Source organism: Bos indicus, chromosome 14, assembly GCF_029378745.1.
Source record: "Bos indicus isolate NIAB-ARS_2022 breed Sahiwal x Tharparkar chromosome 14, NIAB-ARS_B.indTharparkar_mat_pri_1.0, whole genome shotgun sequence".
NCBI lineage: Eukaryota > Metazoa > Chordata > Mammalia > Artiodactyla > Bovidae > Bos > Bos indicus.
The window spans coordinates 18503430-18529703 of NC_091773.1; the positions used below are offsets into that span (position 1 = coordinate 18503430).

The following is a 26274-nucleotide window of genomic DNA, read 5'->3' on the forward strand; positions in this document are numbered from 1 at the left end:
TTAGTCGTGTCTGACTCTTTGCTACCCCATGGACTGTAGCCCACCAGGCTCCTCTTCCATGGAATTTTCCAGACAAGAATACTGGAAAGGATTGTCACTTCCTTCTCCGTTGGATCTTCCTGACCCAGGGATCAAACCCAAGTTTTCTGCATTGGAAGGTGGATGCTTGACTGCTGAGCCAGCAGGGAAATCCTATAGCTAGTTGATGGAAGAGCTAGTCCTAGAATCTAGTTACACTGGCCTTTGATCTCAGCTGGCTGCATGAAAAAAGTGAGCTGAGGGATTTGAATCAGAGGTGAGATGGAATTACACATGGGAAATTCAGCAAAACCTGTGGAGTTTTCACTGGGCAGGATTGGGGGAGACAGAACATCATGGAGCAGGACAAAAGTGCTTTGCTTGCCAAGAAGTTTTGATTATACACTTGGCTATGACCCGGAATATAAAGTGCATCTTTTAGACAAATAATCTAGTAATATTTGCTTACACATTATGATTTTCAATGGTACGTCACACCCTCATCTCATTTAATGTTTAAAAGAGTCCTCTCAGGTATGTCGAAAGGGCATCCTTATCCTTTTTTGGCAGATGGGCAAACTGAGATGCAGAAAGTCAACAGAGCTAGTTAAGTGACAAACTCAGGGTTAGAACACTAGGAATGCTTCTAGTCCAATGTGCTCCCTATGGTACCCTGTATGTAATAAGTGTGGGACAAGAGTGGCTAACCAAGTGTATCATGTGATTGCTTCACAGATGCCTTGTGAGGGGTTTCTATCTATCCTGAGAATATTTGGAACCACACTTTTTGGAGTCTCTCTCCTCACTGGAATGATCCTTTCTTATGTTATTGGCTACCAGTTTATCCACACAGATGATTACTATTTATCTTTTGGACCATATGGTGCCTTTTTAGCTTTACATGTTCTTATTCAAAACCTGTTTGCCTTTTTGGAGCAGCGGAAAATGAAAAAGTATGTAACTATCCCCGTTAACTTGAACAGAACTGTTGCTCTTTGCATTGCTGCATATCAAGAAGATCCAGACTATTTGCGGAAATGTTTGCAATCTGTGAAAAGGCTAACCTACCCCGGAATTAAAGTTGTCATGGTCATAGATGGAAACTCGGAAGATGACCTTTACATGATGGACATCTTCAGTGAAGTCATGGGCAGGGACCAGTCAGCCACTTATATCTGGAAGAACAACTACCATGTGAAGGGTCCTGGAGAGACGGATGAGTCACACAGAGAAAGCTCACAGCATGTCACCCAGTTGGTCTTGTCCAACAAGAGTATTTGCATCATGCAAAAATGGGGTGGAAAAAGAGAAGTCATGTACACAGCCTTCAGAGCACTGGGGCGAAGTGTGGATTATGTACAGGTAGGTCTCCACATCTGCCAGGACAAATGTATATTTAAATAAAGCATCTTTTGTATCTCTTCAGTCATATGCTATAGCCCATCTTTGTCTCCTCTGGACACAGTACTCCTTTCAGTTCATCTCAAAACAGCCACCAGGGAAGCCCAAGCATACTGGAGTGGGTAGCCTGTCCCTTTTCCAGGGGATCTTCCCAACCCAGGAATTGAACTGGGGTCTCCTGCATTGTAGGCAGATTACTGGGGAAGCCCCATGACTGCTGAAAGCACATTTCAAGAGAGAAAGAGATATAAATCATATAAAAATGGTTAAGACAATGAAAACACTTCACTTGTGCAATGTTATAGGTTAGAAATCAAGATTCTTTTGATCAGTAGATCCGTCTCTTTCCCTTTCTTTCCTTTTCTCCCACCTTGGGCCTGCTAAGTCAAATCCAACATTATTTTCCACAATCTTAAAATCAGCCTTGTAAAAAAAATAGAGTCTGTTCCAGCAGAAAGGTCTTGAGAAAATCTACAGGCCCTAAGAAGTTTTTCATGGAGTCTAGGCAAAAAAAGAATGGAGAACACAATTTTGATTTAAAAGGAAAAGGAATTCAAAATTTAGACACAGAGAAAAAGAACAGAAAATTGAAAAAGGGAAAGGGGGGAGGAAAAAACAAGTTTTCAGAGCAAAACCTAAGTCGTGTTTATTTCACTCCCCAAATAGCATTACCTCATTCACTGCAACTTGACCTTTGAAAACATTTGTGATGGTGTTTGCTTGTATGAAAATTAGACAGGCTGTGTCTCTCATTAATTCCCTGCCTGCACACTCTTGGGTTTCTCCACTCCTAGTTATCATTGAGGCTTTCTTTTTTAGAGTGTTAGTAGGGTTCCTGTGAGATTTTTTTTTTTTTTAATGGGGGGTGGGTTATGGAAGTGTTTCTTTTTTTCCCTTGGTTTTATTGAGATAGCTAGCAATAGAGTGTTTTTACAAAAAATATATAAACAAATCTCATTTAAGAATAGGTTAACACAGGAATTATTACAACATTATAAATCAACCATACATTCATAAAAAAATAGGTGTAGGGATTTTCCTGCTCCTGGGAGTTTTCTAGTTATAATTTTTTACAGAAAATTTTAGTAGATTTTGGCCATAATTGTATCAAGAAAGGAGAGATATTTCTGGCTTACAAAATCTGATGGACACGTTCCCCTTCTGTTGAAAGCAAAATTCTAGTTTTCAGAGGACCCATTGTGTTCGTTAGGGGCCTTTATGATGCCCAGTGGGTCTCTCTGTGTGTAATGGGAAAAGAATGGGCTTTGGGCTTCAGTGTCAACTGACTGAAGTTCTAGTCATAGTAATAGCTGCTGATCTTGAGGAAGACCACCTCCCAAACCTTGGTTACCTGGATACAAGAAACTAATTTCACAAGGGGTTTGAGATCATTATTACAAATCATGTATCCAAGTGGGTTTTACAAAAGTTGCTAATGATGGTATCGTTAACTTTATGAAAAAGCTTGCTGGTAATATTAATACTATTTTTTATATGATCATCTAGTGCTGCTGCTGCTCAGTCACTTCAGTCGTGTCCGACTCTGTGCGACCCCATAGACGGCAGCCCACCAGGCTCCCCCGTCCCTGGGATTCTCCAGGCAAGAACACTGGAGTGGGTTGCCATTTCCTTCTCCAATGTATGAAAGTGAAAAGTGAAAATCAAGTCGCTCAGTCGTGTCCGACTCTTTGCGACCCCATGGACTATGGCCCACCAGGCTCCTCCATCCATGGGATTTTCCAGGCAAGAGTACTGGAGTGGGGTGCCATTGCCTTCTCTGGATCATCTAGTACTTACTTGAAAATTATGGTCCATGTCAATTCCCACCACAGAGTGAATTTCTTTAATCTTTAAAGAGTTTTGAAGTATTTCTTTTTAAAAATTAATTAATTTTTGGCTGCACTGTGTCCTTACTGAGGCACACACTGAGCAGTGAGGTGGTGCTGCCACGCTTTGTCATGGTTGCAGGGATTTCTCATTGCCGTGGCTTCTCTCGTTGCAAAGCACGAGCTTTAAGGCATGCAGATTTCAGTAGTTGTGGTAAATGGGCTTAGTTGTTCCTGCATATGGGATCTTACCGGACTGGGGATTGAACCCATGTCCTCTGCACTGGGAGTCTTCCTGCCAACCACTGGACCACCAGGGAAGTCCTGAGGGGTTTCATAAGTTGATACCATCTGTATATTAATCTCTTCTACGGAATTGATAGAATTTCACTCCTAAGTTCTTCTAATTTCTAGAGCTATCACAATTTAAGTAGTTTTAATTAACACAGGACATTTTCACATATTTACCTAGTGCAACTTCAGGCTCAGATGAGAGAATAAAACACTTAAAGGAAAGAGTAACTTGTAAACTTGCAGAGGATTTGAAGAATGAAGTCTAAAAGAAGAGAACATCTATTTTGATACTTTACCTTTAATTCTAGTTAAAACAATTGTTACATTTGTCCTTTCTAATCAAGAAGTTATTGTGTGGGGTTCCTTTTGTTTTTCAACCTGCTCCACCCAAACTGCCTTCTCCCATCATTTTTGTTTTGAATTTTGTTTGTATTCTTGATAATTTGACATTGTACCTGTCCAAGAAAAAATAAAATATAAAATGTTAGAATAGGCTTCCTGCTACAGATGTAATCAGGCTTGAGAACTTCTCTTCCTTCAGGATGAAGCCTCCAGATCTATTGACCTCAGCAGCAACTGGCAACTGGGCCCTGAATCCTTTATGGACTCTGAGCCCATTCCAACCATTCAAGTAAGGGTAAAAAAATCTTTTGGTATTCTGCGACCAGTAAATTCCATTCATCCTTCATCATATCCCCAAATATTTAACCACTCTGGCCTACAGCAGTGGAAATTACTAAAATGCCAATGTTGTTGTTTTTCAGTCATTAAGTTGTGTCTGAATCCTTTGTGATTCCATGGACAGTAGCCCACCAGGCTCCTCTGTCCATGGGATTTCCCAGGCAAGAATACTGGAGTGGGTTGCCATTACCTCCTCCAGGGGATCTTCCTGACCCAGGGATTAAATTTGTATCTCCTGCATTGGAAGGCAGATTCTTTACTGCTGAGCCACTAGGGAAGCCCAAAATTCAAACATATGTATCAATATAACTGATTCAGTTTGCTGTACACCTGAAATGAATACAACATTGTAAGCCAACTATACATCAATAAAAATTGAAAAGAAAACAAAAACACTGTTCCAGGGTCCAAGAGTTGTAGAGCAGAAGCCCCCAGAAGACCAAGGAGGGAGGGGGTTGAGGTTATCAGCTCCTGAGCATTGCAAGTGCTTGGATGTGGAGTTCAAGTTGTTTAGGGGCAGAAGGAAGCAACGTTCTTCCTAATACACAAGAGAGAATTGAGACTAGGGGAAGAAATTGCCCATCTGCTTATACTTGCTAACCTGGCTGAAGAACACTGCTTAAGTGTTCGGAGAGATGGCCAAAATGATTGGCTTCCAGTTGCAGCTGGATCCTTGGCACTTATCAGCACTCTTTGCACTTGATCTTGAATAGATGTCTTGTTTATTCCTCTCGTGTCTGTTATTTCATGTCTTCGTCACTCTCCTAGGGCCTTACCCAAACTCCTCCCTGTTTGACTACCTGTGATCTTGCCTCCTATGAAAGAGAACAGCAAAAGTACTTACTCTGAAGGCTATCAAGGCCTTCTTTACTCTTTCCTGCTTACAGTTCCAAAGGTACTGACCTTATTTCTTATCTCAAGGCAACCTTCCATCTACCTCCGAAGCGCTCTCAGTTGGCATCCTCTGGTATATTCCAGACCAATTTTTATCAATTATCACCTCTTTGTCTAGCTCTCTCCACTATCATTTCTAGTCTTCTCTACTGATAACTGTCTCAGTTTTATATCCCCTCAAACAGTTAATATTGACGTGGAATATGGAAGGAAGATTTAGTTTAGGATAAATCCAACATAGTAGCAAATTCAAAAGTGATGCTAGTGGCTCCTTTTGGAGACAGAGAAGATATAAAAACAGAAGAAGAAAAATAACAAAATGAGAAAACAAAGATATACAGAATGAGAAATAAAGAGGAGAATGAGGAAGATTTTCTTAATCTTGAATAATGAGGAAACTTTTTCTTTTCTCTGATCTGCCTACATACAGTTTAAGGTAGGGCAAAAGTCTTATCTTTTCAAAATATTACTTATGTTAGTTTTTTCATTTGTCTAAATAGCACAAGATTATGGCAGTGTTTTAAAAAATGTAGAAAACCACAATAAGCAAAATTTAAATCATCTGCCACAAAAACTTGACCCAAACATAGATTTTTCAAATAAATACTTCCTGGTATATATGTCTTCTATCCTTTTTTAAATTTGAAATTATGTTATATTTGCCATTTTGAATCATACTTTATTCTACAATATCAGAAAACTTTAAGTATCTTGTGACACCTAGATTATTTAATTTCTTTAACATATCTCCTATCACTGAACATGGATTTAATAAGGTAAGTGGCCACCAGTCTGTGTGATGAAGGATAAAAATTGTCTTATGATGTGTGCAATAGGGATTTCCCAGGTATAAAATATACAATAAATTTGAACAGTTTTTTCATATTTTTTTCGGCCACTCTTATGGCCGAAAGCAAAGAGGAACTGAAGAGCCTCTTGATGAAAGAGGAGACTGAAAAAGCTGGCTTAAAACTCAACATTCAAAAACTAAGATCCTGGCATGACACCCAGGCCCATCACTTCATGGCAAATAGATGGGGGAACAAGGGAAACAGTGAGAGACTTATTTTCTTGGGCTCCAAAATCACTGCAGATGGTAACTGCAGCCATGAAATTAAAAGATGCTTGCTTTTTGGAAGAAAAGCTATGACCAACCTAGACAGCATATTAAAAAGAAGAGACATTACTTTGCCCATAGAGTTATGTCTAGTCTAGTCAATATCTGGTCTGTCCAGTCAAAGCTATGGTTTTTCTAGTAGTCATGTATGGATGTGACAGTTGAACTATAAAGAAAGCTGAGCACTGAAGAATTGATGCTTTTGAACTGTGGTGTTGGAGAAGACTCTTGAGAGTCGCTTGGACTGTCAGGAGAGCCAACCAGTCAATCCTAAAGGAAATCAGTCCTGAACATTCATTGGAGGGACTGCTGCTGAAGCTGAAGCTCGAATACTTTGGCCCCCTGATGTGAAGACTGACTCATTGGAAAAGACCCTGATGCTGGAAAAGGTTGAAGGCAGGAGGAGAAAGGGATAACAGAGGATGAGATGGTTGGATGGCATCACCGACTTGAAGGGCATGAGTTTGAGCAAGGTCTGGGAGTTGGGGATGGACAGGGAGGCCTGGTGTGCTGCAGTCCATGGGGTTGCAAAGAATCCAATATGAGTGAGTGAACTGAACTGATGAACATTTTCTAAAAGGGAAGTATGTAGGAGACATTGTTCATTTTTCAGTTGCTAAGTCATGTCCAACTCTTGCAACCCCATGGACTACAGAACGACATGCTTTCCTGTCCTTCACTATCTCCTGGAGTTCGCTCAAACTCATGTCCATTGTGTTGATGATACCATCCAATCATCTCTCCTCTGTTGCCTCCTTCTCCTCCTGCCCTCAGTCTTTCCCAGCATCAGGGTCTTTTCCAATGAATAAGCTCTTCACATCAAGTGACCAAAGTATTGGAGCTTCAGCATCAATCCTTCCAATGAATATTAAGGGTGATTTCCTTAGGTTTGACTGGTTTGATCTCCTTGCTCTCCAAGGGACTCTCAAGAGTCTTCTCCAGCACCACAAACTGAAAGCATCAATTCTTTTGTGCTCAGCCTGCTTTATGGTCCAACTCTCATATCCAATCATGACTACTCTAAAACTGTAGCTTTGATTATACAGACCATTATCAGCAAAGTGATGTCTCTACTTCTTAATATGCTCTCTAGGTTTATCTTAGCTTTCCTTCCAAGGAGCAAGCGTCTTTTAATTTCATGGCTGCAGTTACTGTCCGCAGTGATTTTGAAGCTCAAGAAAATAAAATCTGTTACTGTTTTCACTTTTTCCCCACCTATTTGTATGAATTGATGGGACCTGATGCCATGATCTTAGTTTTTTGAATGTTTGGTTTTAAGCCTGCTTTTTCACTCTCCTCTTTCACCCTCCTCAAGAGACTCTTTAGTTCCTCTTGACTTTCTGCCGTTAGAGTGGTATCATCTGCATATCTGAAGCTGTTGATATTTTTCCCAGTAATCTTGGTTCCAGCTTATGAGTCATCCAGGTGGCATTTCCCATGATGTACTCTGCAGAGAAGTTAAATAAGCAGGAAGACAATATACAGCCTTGATGTGCTCCTTTCCCAATTTGGAACCAGTCTATTGTTCCATGTCTGGTTCTAACTGTTGCTTCTTGACCTGCATACAGGTTTTTCAGGAGACAGGTAAGATGGTCTGGTATTCCCATCTCTTTCAGAATTTTCCACAGTTTGTTGTGATCCACAAGGTCAAAAGTTTTAGCATAGTCAACGAAGCAAAATAGATGTTTCTTTCTGAAATTCCCTTGCTTTGTCTATGATCCAACAGATGTTGACAATTTGATCTTTAATTCCTATGTCTTTTTTAAATCCAGCTTGAACATCTATCTGGAAATTCTCAGTTCATGTACTGCTGAAGCCTAGCTTGAAGGATTTTGAGCATAACCTTGATAGCATATTGGGAAGATGCCCTGGAGAAGGGAAAGGTTACCAACTCCAGTATTCTGGTCTGGAAAATTCCATGGACTGTATAGTCCATGGGGTCGCAAAGAGTGGGACATGACTGAGCAACTTTCACTTTCACTTTGTTAGCATGTGAAATGAATGCAAATTTATGATAGTTTGAACATTCTTTGGCATTGCCCTTCTTTGGAGTTGGAATGAAAACTGACCTTTTCCAGTCCTGTGGCCACTGTTGAGTTTTCAAAATTTGCTGACATATTGAGTGCAACATTTTGACAGCATCATTTCACTTTTCATATAGGAGACAACTTTATTATGAATTTAATCTGATAGCATTCTAGCTATCCAAGATTCATTGAGCAGGAGAAAAATAAGACTGAATCATTCATAATAGTAGAGTTGACCAATATTATTTATGAATTTCATTTTTGTAAATTAACCTACTATCTAATTTGTATACTACCCCAAAATCAATAGTTGCAGTGCTTTTTAATCATTTTCATGTGTGGAGTGGCAAAAGATTTGTCAGCCAATATTCATGTTCTCTGCTGAAGTCAAACAAGATCATGCATGCCTTCTTGTCTCAGCTTTTGCACAGTAAACAAGTAACTTGTTTAGTCTATTACCATGTTTTTGTTTAAAATGGTCCCCAAGTATAATGTCAAAGTGCTATCTAGTGTTCATAATGCAAGAAAGTTATAAATGCCTTGTGGAGAAAATAGGTCTGTTAGATAAGCTTTCTTCAGGCATGAATTCTAGTACTGTTGGACGTAAGTTCACTGTTAATGAATCATATGTATGTGTGTGTCTTTGTGTGTGTTTTAAAACAGAAACACAAATTTAAAAAATTTAGCCAATGATCACTAGACAAAGATGTGATCAGAGACTTGGAGGAGTTCAAACCCTGTATTTCAGCTGAAAGAAATTTTTGACATCTACTAATTCATTGTTCACGGACCTTGGTAGGAACATACCTACTGTGAATAACGAGAACTGATTGTATAAAACATTTGGTTGATTCTTGTTTTATATAGGAAATCTAAGTGAAATATTCTGAGGGCACATGTTGAGAATTTATGTTTCTTTGTAGTCTTCATTTTATATGACAAGATGGACAGAAAGAAGTTTTGGTTTGTTCTCAGTTTCCTGCATGCCGACCATGTCCTGTGGTTTTCCCCAGTGTCAAGTTAAGCTCTTCGTGAACTGGGGTATTTTCCCCCACAGCTTCTAGCCCAGAGCTGAACAGCCAACCTTTGTGAAGTTATACACTTTTATTAATTGGTGAAGAGACAGGTAGAAATTCTGCTTCTACTAGACTGGTTTTAAGAAGGGCTAGAGTTCTACCCTTCACACACAAACAAATAGATACTATATGTCCGTGAATTTATTTCTTTTCACAGACTACGGTAGATGATGGTTTTCTAGTTGGCACTCTATCACCAAATACATCCAGAAACTGAACTTCTATAAAGAACTCTTTAATCCCGCTATAACAAACCCCTCCCAAGGGATTTCTGAGAGCTTTCGCTTCTGACAGTTAAATTCACCATGTGAACAATCTCTCTCAGAGAACTTCTGGCACTTTGCTGTTGGAAACTGGGAGGGGGGGGGACCAATTTAAATAAATAGAACCTCAGAAGTTTGGTTAAGTTTAGTCTTTTCAGAGAGACAGTTCCCTTGGTTTGCTTCTGCTCACAAGCAGGTGGAGTTACTTGAACATTAGTTCTAGATTGCCACCTTCCTGTTGTTTTTAGTCTTATTTTAGCTTTCTGGTTTTACCTTTCCTGGCTTGAGTCAATAGAGGTGGGTGTCGCCATAAACTCTTGATGCTGAGAGGTTGAAAGGTGGGTTGAACTTCTGCCTTCACTTTTTACTACCTTAGTGACTGATCTTCCAGGCTTATAACTGTATATTTACAAAACAGTGATAGATAAGGCAAGATCAGAAAAACTTTGCTATTGGAGGAATCTGTCTAGGTTTCTTCCGAGACTTGTGTTAGAGAAATACTATTGATATTTTCTACAGTGGAAAACTTACGCCTCAGTTCAGTTCAGTTGCTCAGTCGTGTCAGACTCTTTGCGACCCCATGGGCTCCAGCATGCCAAGCCTCCCTGTCCATCACAAACTCCCAGAGTTTACCCGAACTCATGTCCATTGAGTCGGTGATGCAATCCAACCATCTCATCCTCTGTTATCCCCTTCTCCTCCTGCCCTCAATCTCTCCCAGCATCAGGGTCTTTTCAAATGAGTCAGCTCTTCGCATCAGGTGGCCAAAATATTGGAGTTTCAGCTTCAACATCAGTCCTTCCAATGAATGCTTAGGACTGATCTCCTTTAGGATGGACTGGTTGGATCTCCTTGCAGTCCAAGAGGCTCTCAAGAGTCTTCTCCAACACCATAGTTCAAAAGCATCAATTCTTCAGTGCTCAGCTTTCTTTATACTCCAACTCTCACATCCATACATGACTACTGGAAAAACCATAGCCTTGACTAGATGGACTTTTGTTGGCAAAGTAATGTCTCCACTTTTGAATATGCTGTCTAGGTTGGTCATAACTTTCCCTCCAAGGAGTAAGCATCTTTCAATTTCATGGCTGCAGTCACCATTACAGGGATTTTAGAGCCCCAAAAAACAAAGTCAGCCACTGTTTCTACTGTTTCCCCATTTATTTGCCATGAAGTGATGGGACTGGATGCCATGATCTTAGTTTTCTGAACTTTTTACTTTTATCAACTTTCACTTTTATCAAGAGGCTCTTTAGTTCTTCTGCACTTTCTGCCATAAGGGTGGTGTCATCTGCATATCTGAGGTTACTGATATTTCTCCCGGCAATCTTGATTCCAGCTTGTGCTTCTTCCAGCCCAGTGTGTCTCATAATGTACTCTGCATACAAGTTAAATAACCAGGGTGACAATATACAGCCTTGACGTACTCCTTTTCCTATTTGGAACCAGTCTGTTGTTCCATGTCTAGTTCTAACTGTTGCTTCCTGACCTCCATACGGATTTCTCAAAAGGCAGGTCAGGTGGTCTGGTATTCCCATTTCTTTCAGAATTTTCCACACTTTATCATGATCCACACAGTCAAAGGTTTTGGCATAGTCAATAAAGCAGAAATAGATGTTTTTCTGGAATTCTCTTGCTCTTTCAATGATCCAACGGATGTTGGCAATTTGATCTCTGTTTCCTCTGCCTTTTCTAAAACCAGCTTGAACATCTGGAAGTTCACAGTTCATGTATTGCTGAAGACTGGCTTGGAGAATTTTGTGCATTACTTTACTATCAAAATGTGGGCCACTGGAGAAGGGAATGGCAAACCACTTCAGTATTCCTGCCTTGAGAACCCCATGAACAGTGTGAAAAGGCAAAAAGATAGGACACTGAAAGATGAACTCCCCAGGTGGGTAGGTGCCCAATATGTTACTGGAGATCAGTGGAGATATAACTCCAGAAAGAATGAAGGGATGGAGCCAAAGCAAAAACAACAGCCAGTTGTGGATGTGACTGGTGATAGAAGCAAGGTCCAATGTTGTAAACAGCAATATTGCAAAGGAACTTGGAATGTTAGGTCCATGAATCAAGGCAAATTGGAAGTGGTCAAACAAGAGATGGCAAGAGTGAATGTCGACATTCTAGGAATCAGCAAACTCAAATGGACTGGAATGGGTGAATTTAACTCAGATGACCATTATATCTACTATTGTGGGCAGGAATCCCTTAGAAGAAATGGAGTAGCCATCATAGTCAACAGAAGAGTCTGAAATGCAGTACTTGGATGCAATCTCAAAAATGACAGAATGATCTCTGTTCGTTTCCAAGGCAAATTTATGCCTACGTGTTGTCTATTTTTTTTTTTTTCCCCTAGAAAAGTGAGAACATACTGGACCAATATAGAAAGACAAGAAAAGAAAAACTGGGTTTTATTTAGAAAATATATCTGTCATGCTTCTAAATAAGCAATATAAAAGTAAAAATTAGAAGTTAACCCTGAAATTGATATAATTTAGGTCAATCTAGAGAGGTGATGTTTACTTTTTATAACTGGATACCCTATCTACTCCTTAAGTCAGTGGTCCTCAACCTTTTTGGCACCAGGGACCAGTTTTGCTGAAGAAAATTTTTCCACAGACTGGAAGGCCGGGGGCATGGTTTGGGCATGATTCAAGCATTCAACATTTATTGTGCACTTTAATTCTGTTATTATTACATCTGTTCTACCTCAGATCCTCAGGCATTAGATCCCAGAGTTTGGGGACCCCTGCCTTAAGTCATATAATGCATTTAAATTATTCTAATAATGCATTTAATTTGCTGTTTTCACCAAGTATTTTTTTATTTGTAAATAATCTCTTCAGAAAAAAACTATAATTAGTAAAATTGAAACACATGCATTTTTAAAATGTTGGGATTCCTTAGTTAATTATGTGAGGGTGTCATGCCAAATATGTGTAAACTCCACTTCACCTGTGAGGCTTTATGCTTCTACAGATTGTTTTCTTAGTTTTTTTTCAAAACTGGCATATCAAATCCCTACTATTTTTATGAAGTAGTGAGAGAACTATAAAAATAATTACATTTGGTATAAACAGTTAGGCTAAATCTTGATTAAATTCCATCCAGGACTGCCATACTTGGGAATTACAGATAACACCTCCATCTGCCAACCATGATATTTATTGTTTGGATGGGGAAGTTTCTACCAAAAAGTAGATTGTTTCAGGCAAAGTCATCTTCTTTTGGGAGAAGCTAGGGGGTCAGTCAAGCAAATTTCTTCACTGGTGCTGACCAGGTAATTCCAGTTTGACGGCTTAAACATCACATTCTTTGGAGAGGCTTAAATTACAATTAGGTTCAATATTAAGTCTTGATTTGCTGACATGGGCTAAGCACAACTGAATCCATTTTGGGCCTATTGCTTCTTTTTAACAATTCCCATATTTAGATCAGACTCTCAGCTTAACTGGAGAAGGCAGTGGCAACCCACTCCAGTACTCTTGCCTGGAAAATCCCATGGACAGAGGAGCCTGATAGGCTGCAGTCCATGGGGTCGCTAAGAGTTGGACATGACTGAGCGACTTCACTTTCCCTTTTCACTTTCCTGCATTGGAGAAGGAAATGGCAACCCACTCCAGTGTTCTTGCCTGGAGAATCCCAGGGACGGGGGAGCCTGGTGGGCTGCCATCTATGGGGTCGCACAGAGTCGGACATGACTGAAGCGACTTAGCAGCAGCACAGCAGCTCAGCTTAACAGGGCTTTCCAAAGCAGGAGAATCTGCCTCCCAGTGCAAGAGATATAACAGGTGTGGGTTCAACTCTGGATCGGGAAGCTCCCCTGGAGGAGGAAATGACAACCCATTCCAGTATTCTTGCCTGGAGAATCCCATGGACAGAGGAGCCTGATGGGCTACAGTCCATGGGGTCACAAAGAGTTGAACATGACTGCATGCCTGAGTACAGTGCAGCAGCACTCAGCTTAACAGAGACATGATCAAATTTTAAGGAATTGTTCTTTAAAAAACCTAGGAAGTGCTCTTTAGGAACATTTGCTTGGCAGTAAGTGACTGTGAACATGGCATTTAAAGTTTTCAAAGAATACAACGTACCAGGGAGAGTATGATGACTATTATAAACAGGATAATTCCCAATGTGGATTTTAGGACCAGGATCCCCAAGACCCAAGCCAATCAAAATCAAATAAGTTCATTTTAAATAGTGCTGCAGTGAACTTTAGGGTACATGTGTTTTTTGAATTGTGATTTTCTCAGGGTATATGCCCAGGAGTGGGATTTCTGGGTCACATGATAATTCTATTTTTAATTTTTTCAAGAACCTCCATACTGTTTTCCATAGTGGCTGGATCTTATGAAGTGATGTAAGTCAGAAAGAGAAAAGCTAATATCATATATTAAAGGATGTATATGAAATCTAGAAAATTAGTACAAATGAACTTAGTTCCAGGGCAGGAATAGAGACGCAGACATAGAGAATGGGCATATGGACCCAAGGAGTAAGGAGAGGGTAGGATGAATTGGGAGCTTAGGTTTGACATCAATACACTGCCATGTATAAAATAAATAGCTAGCGGGAACCTGCAGTATAGTATACAGAGCTCAGCTTGGTGCTCTCTGATGACCTAGAGGGGTGCAATGGGGACATGGGGTGGGAGAGAGGTCCAGGGAGGGATATATGTATCCATATAGCTGATTCACTTCATTGTACAGCAGAAACATACACAACACTCTATAGCAACTATATGCATTTAAAAAAAAGAAGTGAAAAAAAGAGAATGAATTAAAAAAATCAAGTCCATGAAAAGACCCCATTGAAAGAATCTTTTTAAGCCAAGTGTTTTGCTCAGTGATCTTATGTAACTGAGTTTCCATTTCCCCAGAAGTGTTAATGCAGGTAGTTTTGACCACACACTGCCATGCGCTTTCCGTGTAGGTAATCATAAACCCAAGGAAAATGATAACCACAATTAAGATAGATACTATCTGGTCACAATCACTTCCACTAAGCTGGCACTGTTAATGAATTAAAGCATGATGAACAGATTCAAGCCAATGCCAGAGTACTAAAAGGAAAGAAAAAGAAAAATACAGTGTTTCACTTTTAGTTAAGCTATAAAGGTTTTGATCTGGTATCTTGGGTGGAAGAAAATTATGTTGATGTCAGCTACTTCTCTTTCTCATCAACTTGATTTTGAGGTTTCTAGCTAGTGTGAAGTTTCTAGAGTCTGAAGGAGACCTTCTTAATGTAGAGATGTGGACCTAAGGTTCTAGTTCTTGAAGTTTGGCTGCCATCTGTATGTATAGTGGGGAAAACCTGGTACAGTCCCTTCTAGGAGATTTAAGGGCAGTCTTTGTTCTTAGTGACTGCAAAGAAAATGAGTGGGAGAAAATTGGCAACGTTCATTTGGAGAGTCTTAGCCATATATTTGAGGAAACTAGAAGAATTCTTGATTTAATCCAGTTTATAGGTATGTAACAAAGCCTCTGATGCAATTAACAGGACTAGAATCTAATGTCTGGGCTTTCCTGATAGCTCAGGTGGTAAAGAATCTGCCTGCAATGCAGGAGACCTGGGTTCAATCCCTGGGTTGGGAAGATCTGCTGGAGAAGGGAAAGGCTACCCACTCCACTATTCTAGCCTGGAGAATTCAATGGACTGTATAGTCCATGGGTCTACAAAGGTACAAACAGATATGTCTGTTAGGGGTTCATGATATAGAAAAATCCCAACCATTTTCTTGGTTTCAAAATTGCAGTTTTTGACTCATATAAAGATTTTTTTGAGAACAACAATTAGAATTACTACAACTGCTTCAGTTAATTTACATCTGCTTTTATGTACAAAGGCCTTGAAGAATACTTAAGACTCTAGAATAAGGAATGAAGGCCATGCAGTTTCCCTGTCTGACTGAGTGCCATTTGCCAAGTTAAGATCATATGGACATCTTGCTTCAGAATTATACCACTAATTTTAAGAGAATTACTTTCCTGTATTTTATTCACTATATTAAAATGGAGGGGAAATCACTATTAAACATGCCTCCCTTTCAATACTATCTCAGAAAATTTTGATATCTTTTAGATTGTGGGACAAGTTGCCTAAAAGTAAAAGTTGCTCCATTGTGCCTGACTCTTTGTGGCCCCATGGACTGTAGCCTGCCAGGCTCCTCTGTCCATGGAATTTCCCAGGCAAGAATACTGGAGTGGGTAGCCATTCCCTCCTCCAGAAGATCTTGCCAACCAAGGGATCGAACCCAGGCCTCCCGCACTGGGGGTGGATTCCTTACTGTCTGAGCCACCAGGGAAGCTCTAAAAGCCTTAGTTAAAGCAATTAAAAAAAAAAAAGACATCTTGAGTGACAACTCATGGTATTTTCCGAGTCCTGGAAACCTAGGATGTTGCCTAAGACATGAGACTTTCATTGCTAAAATTGGGAGCAACCATAGCAAACTAGGAAAAGCAGGTCACTTCGCAAGATATTCCTGGTCCATCATTTCAGCTGTTCTAGCCAACAATGTCATTAACTTAAATACTGAGCTTGCTGAAAAGCAAGCTTTTTTTTTTGTATTGGGGCCATGATATAACACATTCTGTCAGCCCTCTGATACTTACTTATTAAGACTTAGTGACAGTAAAACTGAAAATATAATATATATGCCCAATTAACTGGACATGGAACAACAGACTGGTTCCAAATAGGAAATGGAGTATGTCAAGGCTATATATCGTCACCCTGCTTATTTAACTTACATGCAAAGTACATCATGAGAAACGCTGGACTGGAAGAAACACAAGCTGGAATCAAGATTGCTGGGAGAAATATCAATAACCTCAGATATGCAGATGACACCACCCTTATAGCAAAAAGTGAAGAACTAAAAAGCCTCTTGATGAAAGTGAAAGAGGAGAGTGAAAAAGTTGGCTTAAAGCCCAATATTCAGAAAACGAAGATCATGGCATCTGGTCCCATCACTTCATGGGAAATAGATGGAGAAACAGTGGAAACAGTGTCAGACTTTATTTTTTTGGGCTCCAAAATCACTGCAGATGATGACTGCAGCCATGAAATTAAAAGACTTACTCCTTGGAAGAAAAGTTATGACCAATCTAGATAGCATATTGAAAAGGTGAGACATTACTTTGCCAACAAAGGTCTGTCTAGTCAAGGCTATGGTTTTTCCAGTGGTCATGTATGGATGCGAGAGTTGGACTGTGAAGAAAGCTGAGCGCTGAAGAATTGATGCTTTTGAACTGTGGTGTTGGAGAAGACTCTTGAGAGTCCCATGCACTGCAAGGAGATCCAACCAGTCCATTTTAAAGGAGATCAGCCCTGGGATTTCTTTGGAAGGAATGATGCTAAAGCTGAAACTCCAGTACTTTGGCCACCTCATGTGAAGAGTTGACTCATTGGAAAAGACTCTGATGCTGGGAGGGCTTGGGGGCAGGAGGAGAAGGGGACGACAGAGGATGAGATGGCTGGATGGCATCACCGACTCGATGGACGTGAGTCTGAGTGAACTCCGGGAGATGATGATGGACAGGGAGGCCTGGTGTGCTGCGATTCATGGGGTCACAAAGAGTTGGACACGACTGAGTGACTGAACTGAACTGATACTAGGAAAGATTGAAGGTGGGAGGAGAAGGGGACGACAGAGGATGAGATGGTTGGATGGCATCACTGACTCAATGGACATGAATTTGAGTAAGCTCTGGAAGTTGATGATGGACAGGGAAGCCTTTTGTGCTGCAGCCCATGGGGTCCAAAGAGTCAGACATGACTGAGCGACTGAACTGAACTGGACTGAACTTAGACTATAGGGATTGTAATCAATTGTCTTTAATGTTTCATTCACTTTTTAATTTTTCTATGTAGGTCTGTGATTCAGACACCATGCTTGACCCTGCCGCAACTGTGGAGATGGTAAAAGTTTTAGAAGTAGACCACAAGGTTGGAGGTGTTGGGGGAGATGTCAAGGTGCGTATGGCTTCACTTTTTGCATGGGTCACTTTTAGAAGCAAAAATGACCCCTTGAACATACATTTACTCCACACCAAACTCTGTGCCAGGTATTGGTTCTGGGGCTGGAGACACATTAGAATGTGCTTCGGACATACTTTACTGTGTCTTCTTTTGTCTAAATTGAAATAATTTATGATTTCTTTGCTTAATCCTGAGTTATAACCCATGTATTTAGTGGCTGATAAGTTATATAAAACATAATGTGTGTATTAGTCACTCAGTCATGTCCAACTCTTTGCGACCCCATGGACTGTAGCCTACCAGGGTCCTCCATCCATGGGATTTTCCAGGCAAGAGTACTGGAGTAGACTGGGTTGGTTGCCATTTCCTTCTCCAGGGGATCTTCCTGACCCAGGGACTGAACCCGGGTCTCCCGCATTGCAGGCAGTCTCTTTACTGTCTGAGCCACCAGGGAAGCCCAAAAATATAATGTGTGTGTACTATTTCCACCATATCTTCTTGATCCATAACTTAATGTTCTGATAAGATGATATTGGAACTCACTTAATACAAGGATTAAACAAAATGGAAGTATGGCAGGAATGGATTTTATATTGTATACCTATGTCTTTAAAACTTGTGGTTTTCCAATTATTTATTTCACGTTATTTGCTATCAATGGGGAAAGAGTGAAACCAATATTAACGAAGGTGATTTGAAATGTGTGGGATAGTGAAATATATATGTGAAAGTATGTGAGGTTTAAATGAGTTCTTTGTGAAAGTGCAATTAGTTTTTAGTAAAAGACAAGAAGCATATGGAAGTTTGATTTAAATTTAGGTATCGCATTACTGTACAATCCATATTTATATGCATAGTGATAGTGAAGGCAAAGAAGATGCACCAGGTGGACTAAGAAATAGCCTGATGATAGAAGAGAAGCAAGCAAAATTCCACTGAAACTGAACAAAGTTGAGATAGAGGAGATAATTATGAAATATTGCCAGAAAAACAATGTTCAACAAACTGTATACAGAGCCTTATTACAGGATTCAAGTTTTGGGTAGAGAACACAGGAAACCGTTTTATCACTGGCATTGCAAAAAACTAGGGAAGAAGGAGAAGGAAAAGCAGCAGAATTGCATACTGGAGATTAACCAGAGCAGAAGAAAACAGGACTTACCAATTTTCAAATATTGAATGGTAAGGAAGAGGGGGAGAGAATTTAGGAACTGAGAATTAAGGCTAAAGAAACCCAACAATATTATAAAAAGAACAGGAAGAAAAATCATAGTGAAAAGAGTACAGAGAGTGATAGAATAGAAAAAAAATTTTATTATCTAGTCCCAATACATGCAATCCACTTATAAAATTAATCCAGTAATAAAGAATCAAAGAAAATAAAATATAACTGTGTCAAAAATAGGGAGAAAGCCAAAATAGGCAAACAAAATAACAAAACACTCTAGGTAGTAACCTCAGGATGGTGCAGCTTTTACTGGCATTTTCAGCAGATTTACCTTTATGTAATTATTTTTACTTCCTTTTATTTTCCTTGCAGATTTTAAACAAGTATGATTCCTGGGTCTCCTTCCTCAGCAGTGTGAGATACTGGATGGCTTTTAACATAGAAAGGGCCTGTCAGTCTTATTTTGGATGTGTCCAGTGCATTAGCGGACCTCTGGGAATGTACAGAAACTCCTTACTGCATGAATTTGTGGAAGACTGGTACAATCAAGAATTTATGGGCAGCCAATGTAGTTTTGGAGATGACAGGCATCTAACGAACCGGGTGCTGAGTCTGGGCTATGCAACGAAATACACAGCTCGATCCAAGTGCCTTACTGAAACACCTAAGGAATATCTCAGATGGTTAAACCAGCAGACCCGCTGGAGCAAGTCCTACTTCCGAGAGTGGCTGTACAATGCGTTGTGGTTTCATAAACATCACTTGTGGATGACCTATGAAGCCGTCATCACTGGGTTCTTCCCTTTCTTTCTCATTGCCACGGTAATCCGGTTCTTCTACAGGGGTAATGTTTGGAACATCCTCCTCTTATTGTTAACCATCAAGTTAGTGGCTCTTATAAAGTCATCCTTTGCTATCTGCCTTAGAGGAAACATTGTCATGGTCTTCATGTCCTTCTACTCAGTGTTATACATGTCAAGTTTACTTCCTGCTAAGATATTTGCAATTGTGACAATAAACAAAGCTGGGTGGGGCACATCTGGAAGGAAAAAAATTGTTGCTAATTTTGTGGGACTCATTCCAGTATCGGTCTGGTCTATAATCCTCCTGGGTGGTTTGATTTTCACCATTTATGAGGAAGTTAGAAAGCCATTCCCAGAATCCAAAAAGAAAGCTCTAGTTATTGCTTTACCCATCTATGCATGCTATTGGGTTGTGTTTTTGATGCTCTATGCGGTTTTTGTCAAGAGATGCGGCAGGTGGAAGAAGAAAGAGCAGTACAACATGATGCTTGATGTATAATCTTACACTGAAGTTTGCAGACGTTCACAAAACCTTCTTCCTCTAGGAACTATACTGATTGTACAGAATTATGGGATCAGATGATGGCAACAAAGGAAACATATCACTGTTTCTGGGACAACTGAGAGAGTAGCACTGGCAGATATACACAGCCATGTGTAAAAAAGATAGCCAGTGTGAACCTGTTGTTTTACATAGGGAGCTCAGCTTGCTCTATAATGACTTAAAGGGGTACAGTAGGGGGTTGTGGTGGGAGGAAGTCTCAAGAGGGAGGGGATATATGTATTAATGTATTTATGGTTGACTTATGTTGTACAGCAGAGACTAACACAACATTGTAAACTCCATTTACAAATAAATTTGAAAATAAATTTTTAAAAATTGGTTTTATTTTGATTCGACCAAATTTTTATACCTCATCAATAAGAAGCAGCTCAGATTTAAGCTGTTATTTCTATAAAAATGAGAAGAATTTTTGTGTATGCAATTTCCCCTACAGTACATCCACCAAACAGTGTTTTGGCCTGCTGCTGCTGCTGCTGCGTTGCTTCAGTCATGTCCGACTCTGTGCGACCCCATAGACGGCAGCCCACTGGGCTCCCCCATCCCTGGGATTCTCCAGGCAAGAACACTGGACTGGAGTGGGTTGCCATTTCCTTCTCCAATGCAGGAAAGTGAAAAGGGAAAGTGAAGTCCCTCAGTCATGTCCGACTCTTAGTGGCCTCATGGACTGCAGCCTACCAGCCTCCTCCATCCATGGGATTTTCCAGGCAAGAGTACTGGAGTGGGGTACCATTGCCTTTTCCGGTGTACCTCGCTAGCCACGCTTTATGTGGGTTATCGTGGAAGAAAAGGATTTTGGAAACACAAGGAAAAGTTCTTTCAACAAATACAACCTCTGTGTTTAAAACAGATAACCAATAAGGACCTAGTGTATAGCACAGGGAATGCTGCTCAATGTTCTGTAAAAAACTCAATGGGAAAAGAATTTGAAAAAGAACAGATACAGACATATATATAACAACCATTTTGCTGTACACCAGAAACTGACATAACATTGTTAAGCTGCTGCTGCTGCTGCTGCTAAGTCACTTTAGTCATGCCCGACTCTGTGCGACCCCAGAGACAGCAGCCCACTAGGCTCCCCCGTCCCTGGGATTCTCCAGGCAAGAACACTGGAGTGGGTTGCCGTTTCCTTCTCCAATGCATGAAAGGGAAAAGTGAAAGGGAAGTCGCTCAGTCGCGTCCGACTCTTTGTGAACCCATGGACTGCAGCCTACCAGGCTCCTCCGTCCATGGGATTTTCCAGGCAAGAGTACAGTTTGGATAAATGCAATTCAATACATCATTTTGTTTTGTAGCTTCAGTATACCTAATCTTATTTATGCACTAAACTTATTTAACCTGACTTTCTTTTTTTCGGCTTTCTAGTTTACTTTACATGTTTGTATGAGGTTTATATGGTTGAGTTGGATAAACTATAATAAACATAAATCATGTAGATTAAAGATTGGCAGATCCAGCTCTGTCCTCTTTTACATTCTAGGGAGGATTTTTTTCTGAATTACACAGATAATTTTTTCATTTCTCCTGTTCTTGGCCTGCACAACTATGCTTACACACTTACATTTATATTACGGTTTTCTTTTTTAAAAAAATGTACATTCAGATCTTCTGCCCAATGTTTAAAAATTATTTATTTATCTATTTTTGGCTGCACTGGGTCTTCACTGATGTGCACTGGCTTTCTTTAGTTGCAGCAAGCAGGGGTGACTCTTCGTTGTGGTGTGTGGGGTTCTCACCGTGGTAGCAGTAGCTCCTCTGGTTGCATAGCATGGACTCTAGATGGTGGGCTCAGGAGTGTGGTGCGTGGGCTTAGTTGCTCCTTGGATTGTGGAGTCTTCCTGGACCAAGTATTGAACCTGTGTCCCCTGTATTTGCAGGGAGATCCTTAACCACTGGACCATCAGGGAAGCCCTCCATCAAGGTTTAATGTCAAGAATTAGCACACAAAAATAGATGCACCTGGTACAATTAGCCTGGCTACTCCAGAGCTTCAATTTTCCAGTTTGACGTTTGAAATGACTCATCTTGCCCTGTGACTAGTGTTGTGCAGAATTACGTTAAAAACAAAAACTAGATTTCTTGGTTTGCTTCCTCTTGCACAGACTTTGCCCTTTTTCTTTATCTTGGTTTGCATTTTACTCTAAAACCTGAAATGACTTTTTCTTCCCCCTCTCCATATTTACTTGTCAAAATTCTTCAACATCCTTCATTCAAGGCATAATTTTTCTACCATTTTCTTCCCCAAATACCTCAGCTTAAAAGGTTTTTTTACTCCCCTTCACTCTTATACTTCATTTTATTTCTACCATGCAGCTCTGTTTTTTTTTTTTCTTCTGCCGTATGTTATGAATATCAGTGCACATGATAATATCCTGGAACACTAAAAGTTTTTGAATCTGATGCTACATTTTCAGCATTTTTGAGTCCTCTGCGGTGGCTAGTAGAGTCAAGGGTTCAATATAATTCGGTGAATAAGTAGATGAACGCCTGAAAGAAGGACGTTCAGGATGAACTCAAGTAATGAATCTTCTTTGAGGGGAGTCTGGCGTTTTTCTCAATTAGCTTACAGGAAAGGCTGTGAAGGCTGCGCTTCAGATTGGGCCAGTGGACTGATACCTGCGTCAGGGGAAAGAGAGTTACCTTGGCACTGTCTACTAAGTTAAGACATTCACCCAACAGACAGACTTTGAGTGTGATTGTGTGCCAAACTGCTGGGATTTCAAAAATAAGAAATGATGCCTGCTTTTAAGGAATTCTTTGAATTTCTCCAGCAAGCCAGGCTTCAACACTTCTGTGGGCATTTCCAAAAGCTCTTCCCAACCAAACGTCCTTCCCTCTATTACCTTTAATTAACTCTTTTGTTGTTTTTTGTTTGTTTGTTTATTTGCTTTGGTCGCAAGAAGAGGTTTGTAGGATCCTTGTTTCCTGACCAGGGATCGAATCTGAGACCCCTGCAGTGAAAGCTTGAAGTCTCAATCAACAGATCTGCTGGGAAGTTCCCCAAATTAACTCTTATTCCATCCTTCAACCGCACTTTAGTCATATTTTCTCAGGCACTCCTTCCATGATTATTTCTCTATTATATTCTCCTACGAACATTGTCATACTTATTTTTAATTTTCCTTCTATGATTCCTTGTTTGATATCTGTCTCTCTCATTATAGGATAAACTCAGTGGAAGAAGGAAATGCGTGAGATTTTTTAAGCATCCCATCCTCTGAGTCTAGTGTAGTTTGTCACGTGGTAGGAGCTCAATAAAAACTTGTGGACTGAATAAATGGGTGAAGGAATGAAATTCCCAGTACAGCTTATGAAACAGCCTGAGTCTGATTTCTGTAAAAAAAAAAAAAAAGAAAAAGAAAAATCTCCGAACTTTTCATTTGTAAAGAATTCCTTTATACCTGGATAGACAAATAACTTAGATGGCAGAGTTTCATCAGTTTAGGGAAAGGAACATTTATGGGTAGGAAGCTCTTTCTTAGCTATGAGAAAGGTAAAGTGATAATTCACTAGGATTTCTATAAAGATTTATAGACACTGAAAAAAATCTTATTCTTAATAAGTTAAATGTTAAGTGCTGCATTTCCTATTGTGGTATGTGGTTCATGTTTTCTCTGATACAATTTGGATAAGTATTTCCGACACCTGTTCCTGTGTTACCTCTTTTCCTAGATTATGGAGCTAATCCCATTATTGAAGAAAAGCATTTTCTTTTTTATTTCTCTTTTATTATCTTTTATTATCTTTCTGATAATACATTTTGTCTTCAAAACACAAAATATACATGTGTATTAATATATGATTAATAGTTGCTTAAAAACAGCACATGTACATCAAATATATTTGTGGAAACATCTCTTTGCAAGACTAAGTCTCATTTGTCAACGAACTCAACTCAGATTACCACCTTCTCCTGAAATCTTAATGCAAGTTTGTGTGCTCGGCATGCAGTGAGGACAACCAAACTGAAAAGGTGGGGTTTGGAGCTGAGAAAGCTTTATTGCAAAGTGGGGCAAGGAGACAAGATGCCTCATGCCCTTAAGGGCCCTGAAGTCCCAGAAGGGTTTTGGCAAAGCACTTTAAAAAGCCAGATGAGGGAGTAGGGGGTCACAGGCTGGTGTCACAGGGGTTAATTTTATCAGTCCTTAGGCTCCAGGAGGCCTGGGGCTCTATGTTGCTGGTTGCCAAGTAGTTTGCATCTTCCGTGTGTGGGAGAGGGAGGGGTTTTTACATTTGCAAAACAATGCAGGAGATGAACATTAATTACTATTATCTAGCTACTTCAGAATCCTAGGGATGTGGAGCCTGGTGGGCTGCCGTCTATGGGGTCGGACAGGGTCGGACATGACTGAAGCGACTTAGCAGCAGCAGCAGCAGCTACTTCAAAGAAGAGCTAAAACAGAGGATATGGGGGAAAACCTGTCCCCTGGAAAGCCCCAGAAGGTCCTGCTTGGTTACACAGCCATCTATGTTCCATACCACCATATACTTCATATCTCTCTTCCACATGGGATATTGTGTTACTATCATCTTGTTCTAGATTCTGCAGTCCTCATCACGGAGCAGAGAGCCAGTTAACTAGGAGGAACCTAATAAACATGGATCGCGTGTGTGCGCGTGCTTAGGCACTCAGTTCTGTCCAACTCTTTGTGATCTCATGGACTGTAGTCCCCAGGCTCTTCTGTCCATGGGATTTTCCAGGCAAGAATACTGCAGTGGGTATCCATTCCCTTCTCCAGGGTATCTTCCCAATCCAGAGATTGAACCTGAGTCTCCTGCATTGCAGGCAGATTCTTTACACCTGAGCCAGGAGGAAAGCACCAAACATGAATGTGTTGTTGTTGTTCAGTCACCCACTTGTGTAGCCTGCCAGGCTACTCTGTCCATGGGATTTCCCAGGCAAGAATGCTGGAGTGGGTTGCCATTTCCTTCTCCAGGGGATCTTCCATCTTCCTTCTTCCAGGGATCAAACCTGAGTCCCTTGGCAGGCAGATTCTTTACCACTGAGCCACCAGGGAAGCTGCCTTCCATAAAATAAAAGGATCTTATTTTTAGGCATATTTAGAAAACACTGAGGGCATCAAGTTTCTTCACTGAAGAGATTCTCACAAACTTTCAGTGTGCTGATTAGCTTTATGAATCATCAAAAGAGGCACATTATATACAGAAATCTTTACATCTTGATAACTATGATGCCCTTTCCATAAGGAGGTTGATTAACATCTGGATAAATACTTGGGTGCAGTCTCAAAAATGACAGAATGATCTTCGTTTCCAAGGAAAACCATTCAATATCACAGTAATCCAAGTCTATGCCCCAACCACTAATGCCAAAGAATCGGAAGTTGAACGGTTCTATGGTGACTTACAAGACCGTCTAGAACTAAGACCAAAAAAACATGTCCTTTTTATCATAGGGGACTGGAATGCAAAGGTAAGAAGTCAAGCTATACCTGGAGTAACAGACAAGTTTGGCCTTACAGTACAGAATGAAACAGCGCAAAGGCTAATGGTTTTGTCAAGATAACACACTGGTCATAACAAACACCCTCTTCCAACAACACAAGAGACGACTCAACACATGGACATCACCAGATGGTCAATATCTAGATCAGACTGATTATATTCTTTGCAGCTGCAGATGGAGAAGCTATATACAGTCAGCAAAAACAAGACCAGGAGCTGACTGTGGCTCAGATCATGAACTGCTTATTTCCAAATTCAGACTTAAATTGAAGAAAGCAGGGAAAACCACTAGACCATTCAGGTATGACCTAAATCAAATCCCTTACGATTATACAGTGGAAGTGAGAAATAGATTCAAGGGATTAGATCTGATAGACAGAGTGCCTGAAGAACTATGGATGGGGAGGTTTGTGACATTGTACAGGAGGTGGTGATCAAAACCATCCCCAAGAAAAATGCAAAAAAGCAAAATGATTGTCTGAAGAAGGCTTGCATATAGCTGAGGAAAGAAGAGAAGTGAAAAGCAAAGGAGAAAAGATATACCCATCTGAATGCAGAATTCCAAAAAATAGCAAGGAGAGATAAGAAAGCCTTCCTCAGTGATCAATGCAAAGAAATAGAGGAAAACAATAGAATGGGAAATACTAGAGATCTCTTCAAGAAAATTAGAGATACCAAGGGAACATTTC

General features: G+C 40.2%; 1 protein-coding gene across 1 annotated transcript; it reads left to right on the plus strand.

The window, feature by feature from the left end:
• Positions 1 to 753: 753 nt before the first annotated feature.
• Positions 754 to 20277, plus strand: LOC109568300 (hyaluronan synthase 2-like). The gene is made up of 3 exons (XM_019973487.2): positions 754 to 1380; positions 17476 to 17577; positions 19124 to 20277. The coding sequence occupies exons 1-3, from the start codon at positions 754 to 756 to the stop codon at positions 20051 to 20053; spliced, it is 1659 nt and encodes a 552-aa protein (XP_019829046.2). The 3' UTR covers positions 20054 to 20277.
• Positions 20278 to 26274: the final 5997 nt, after the last annotated feature.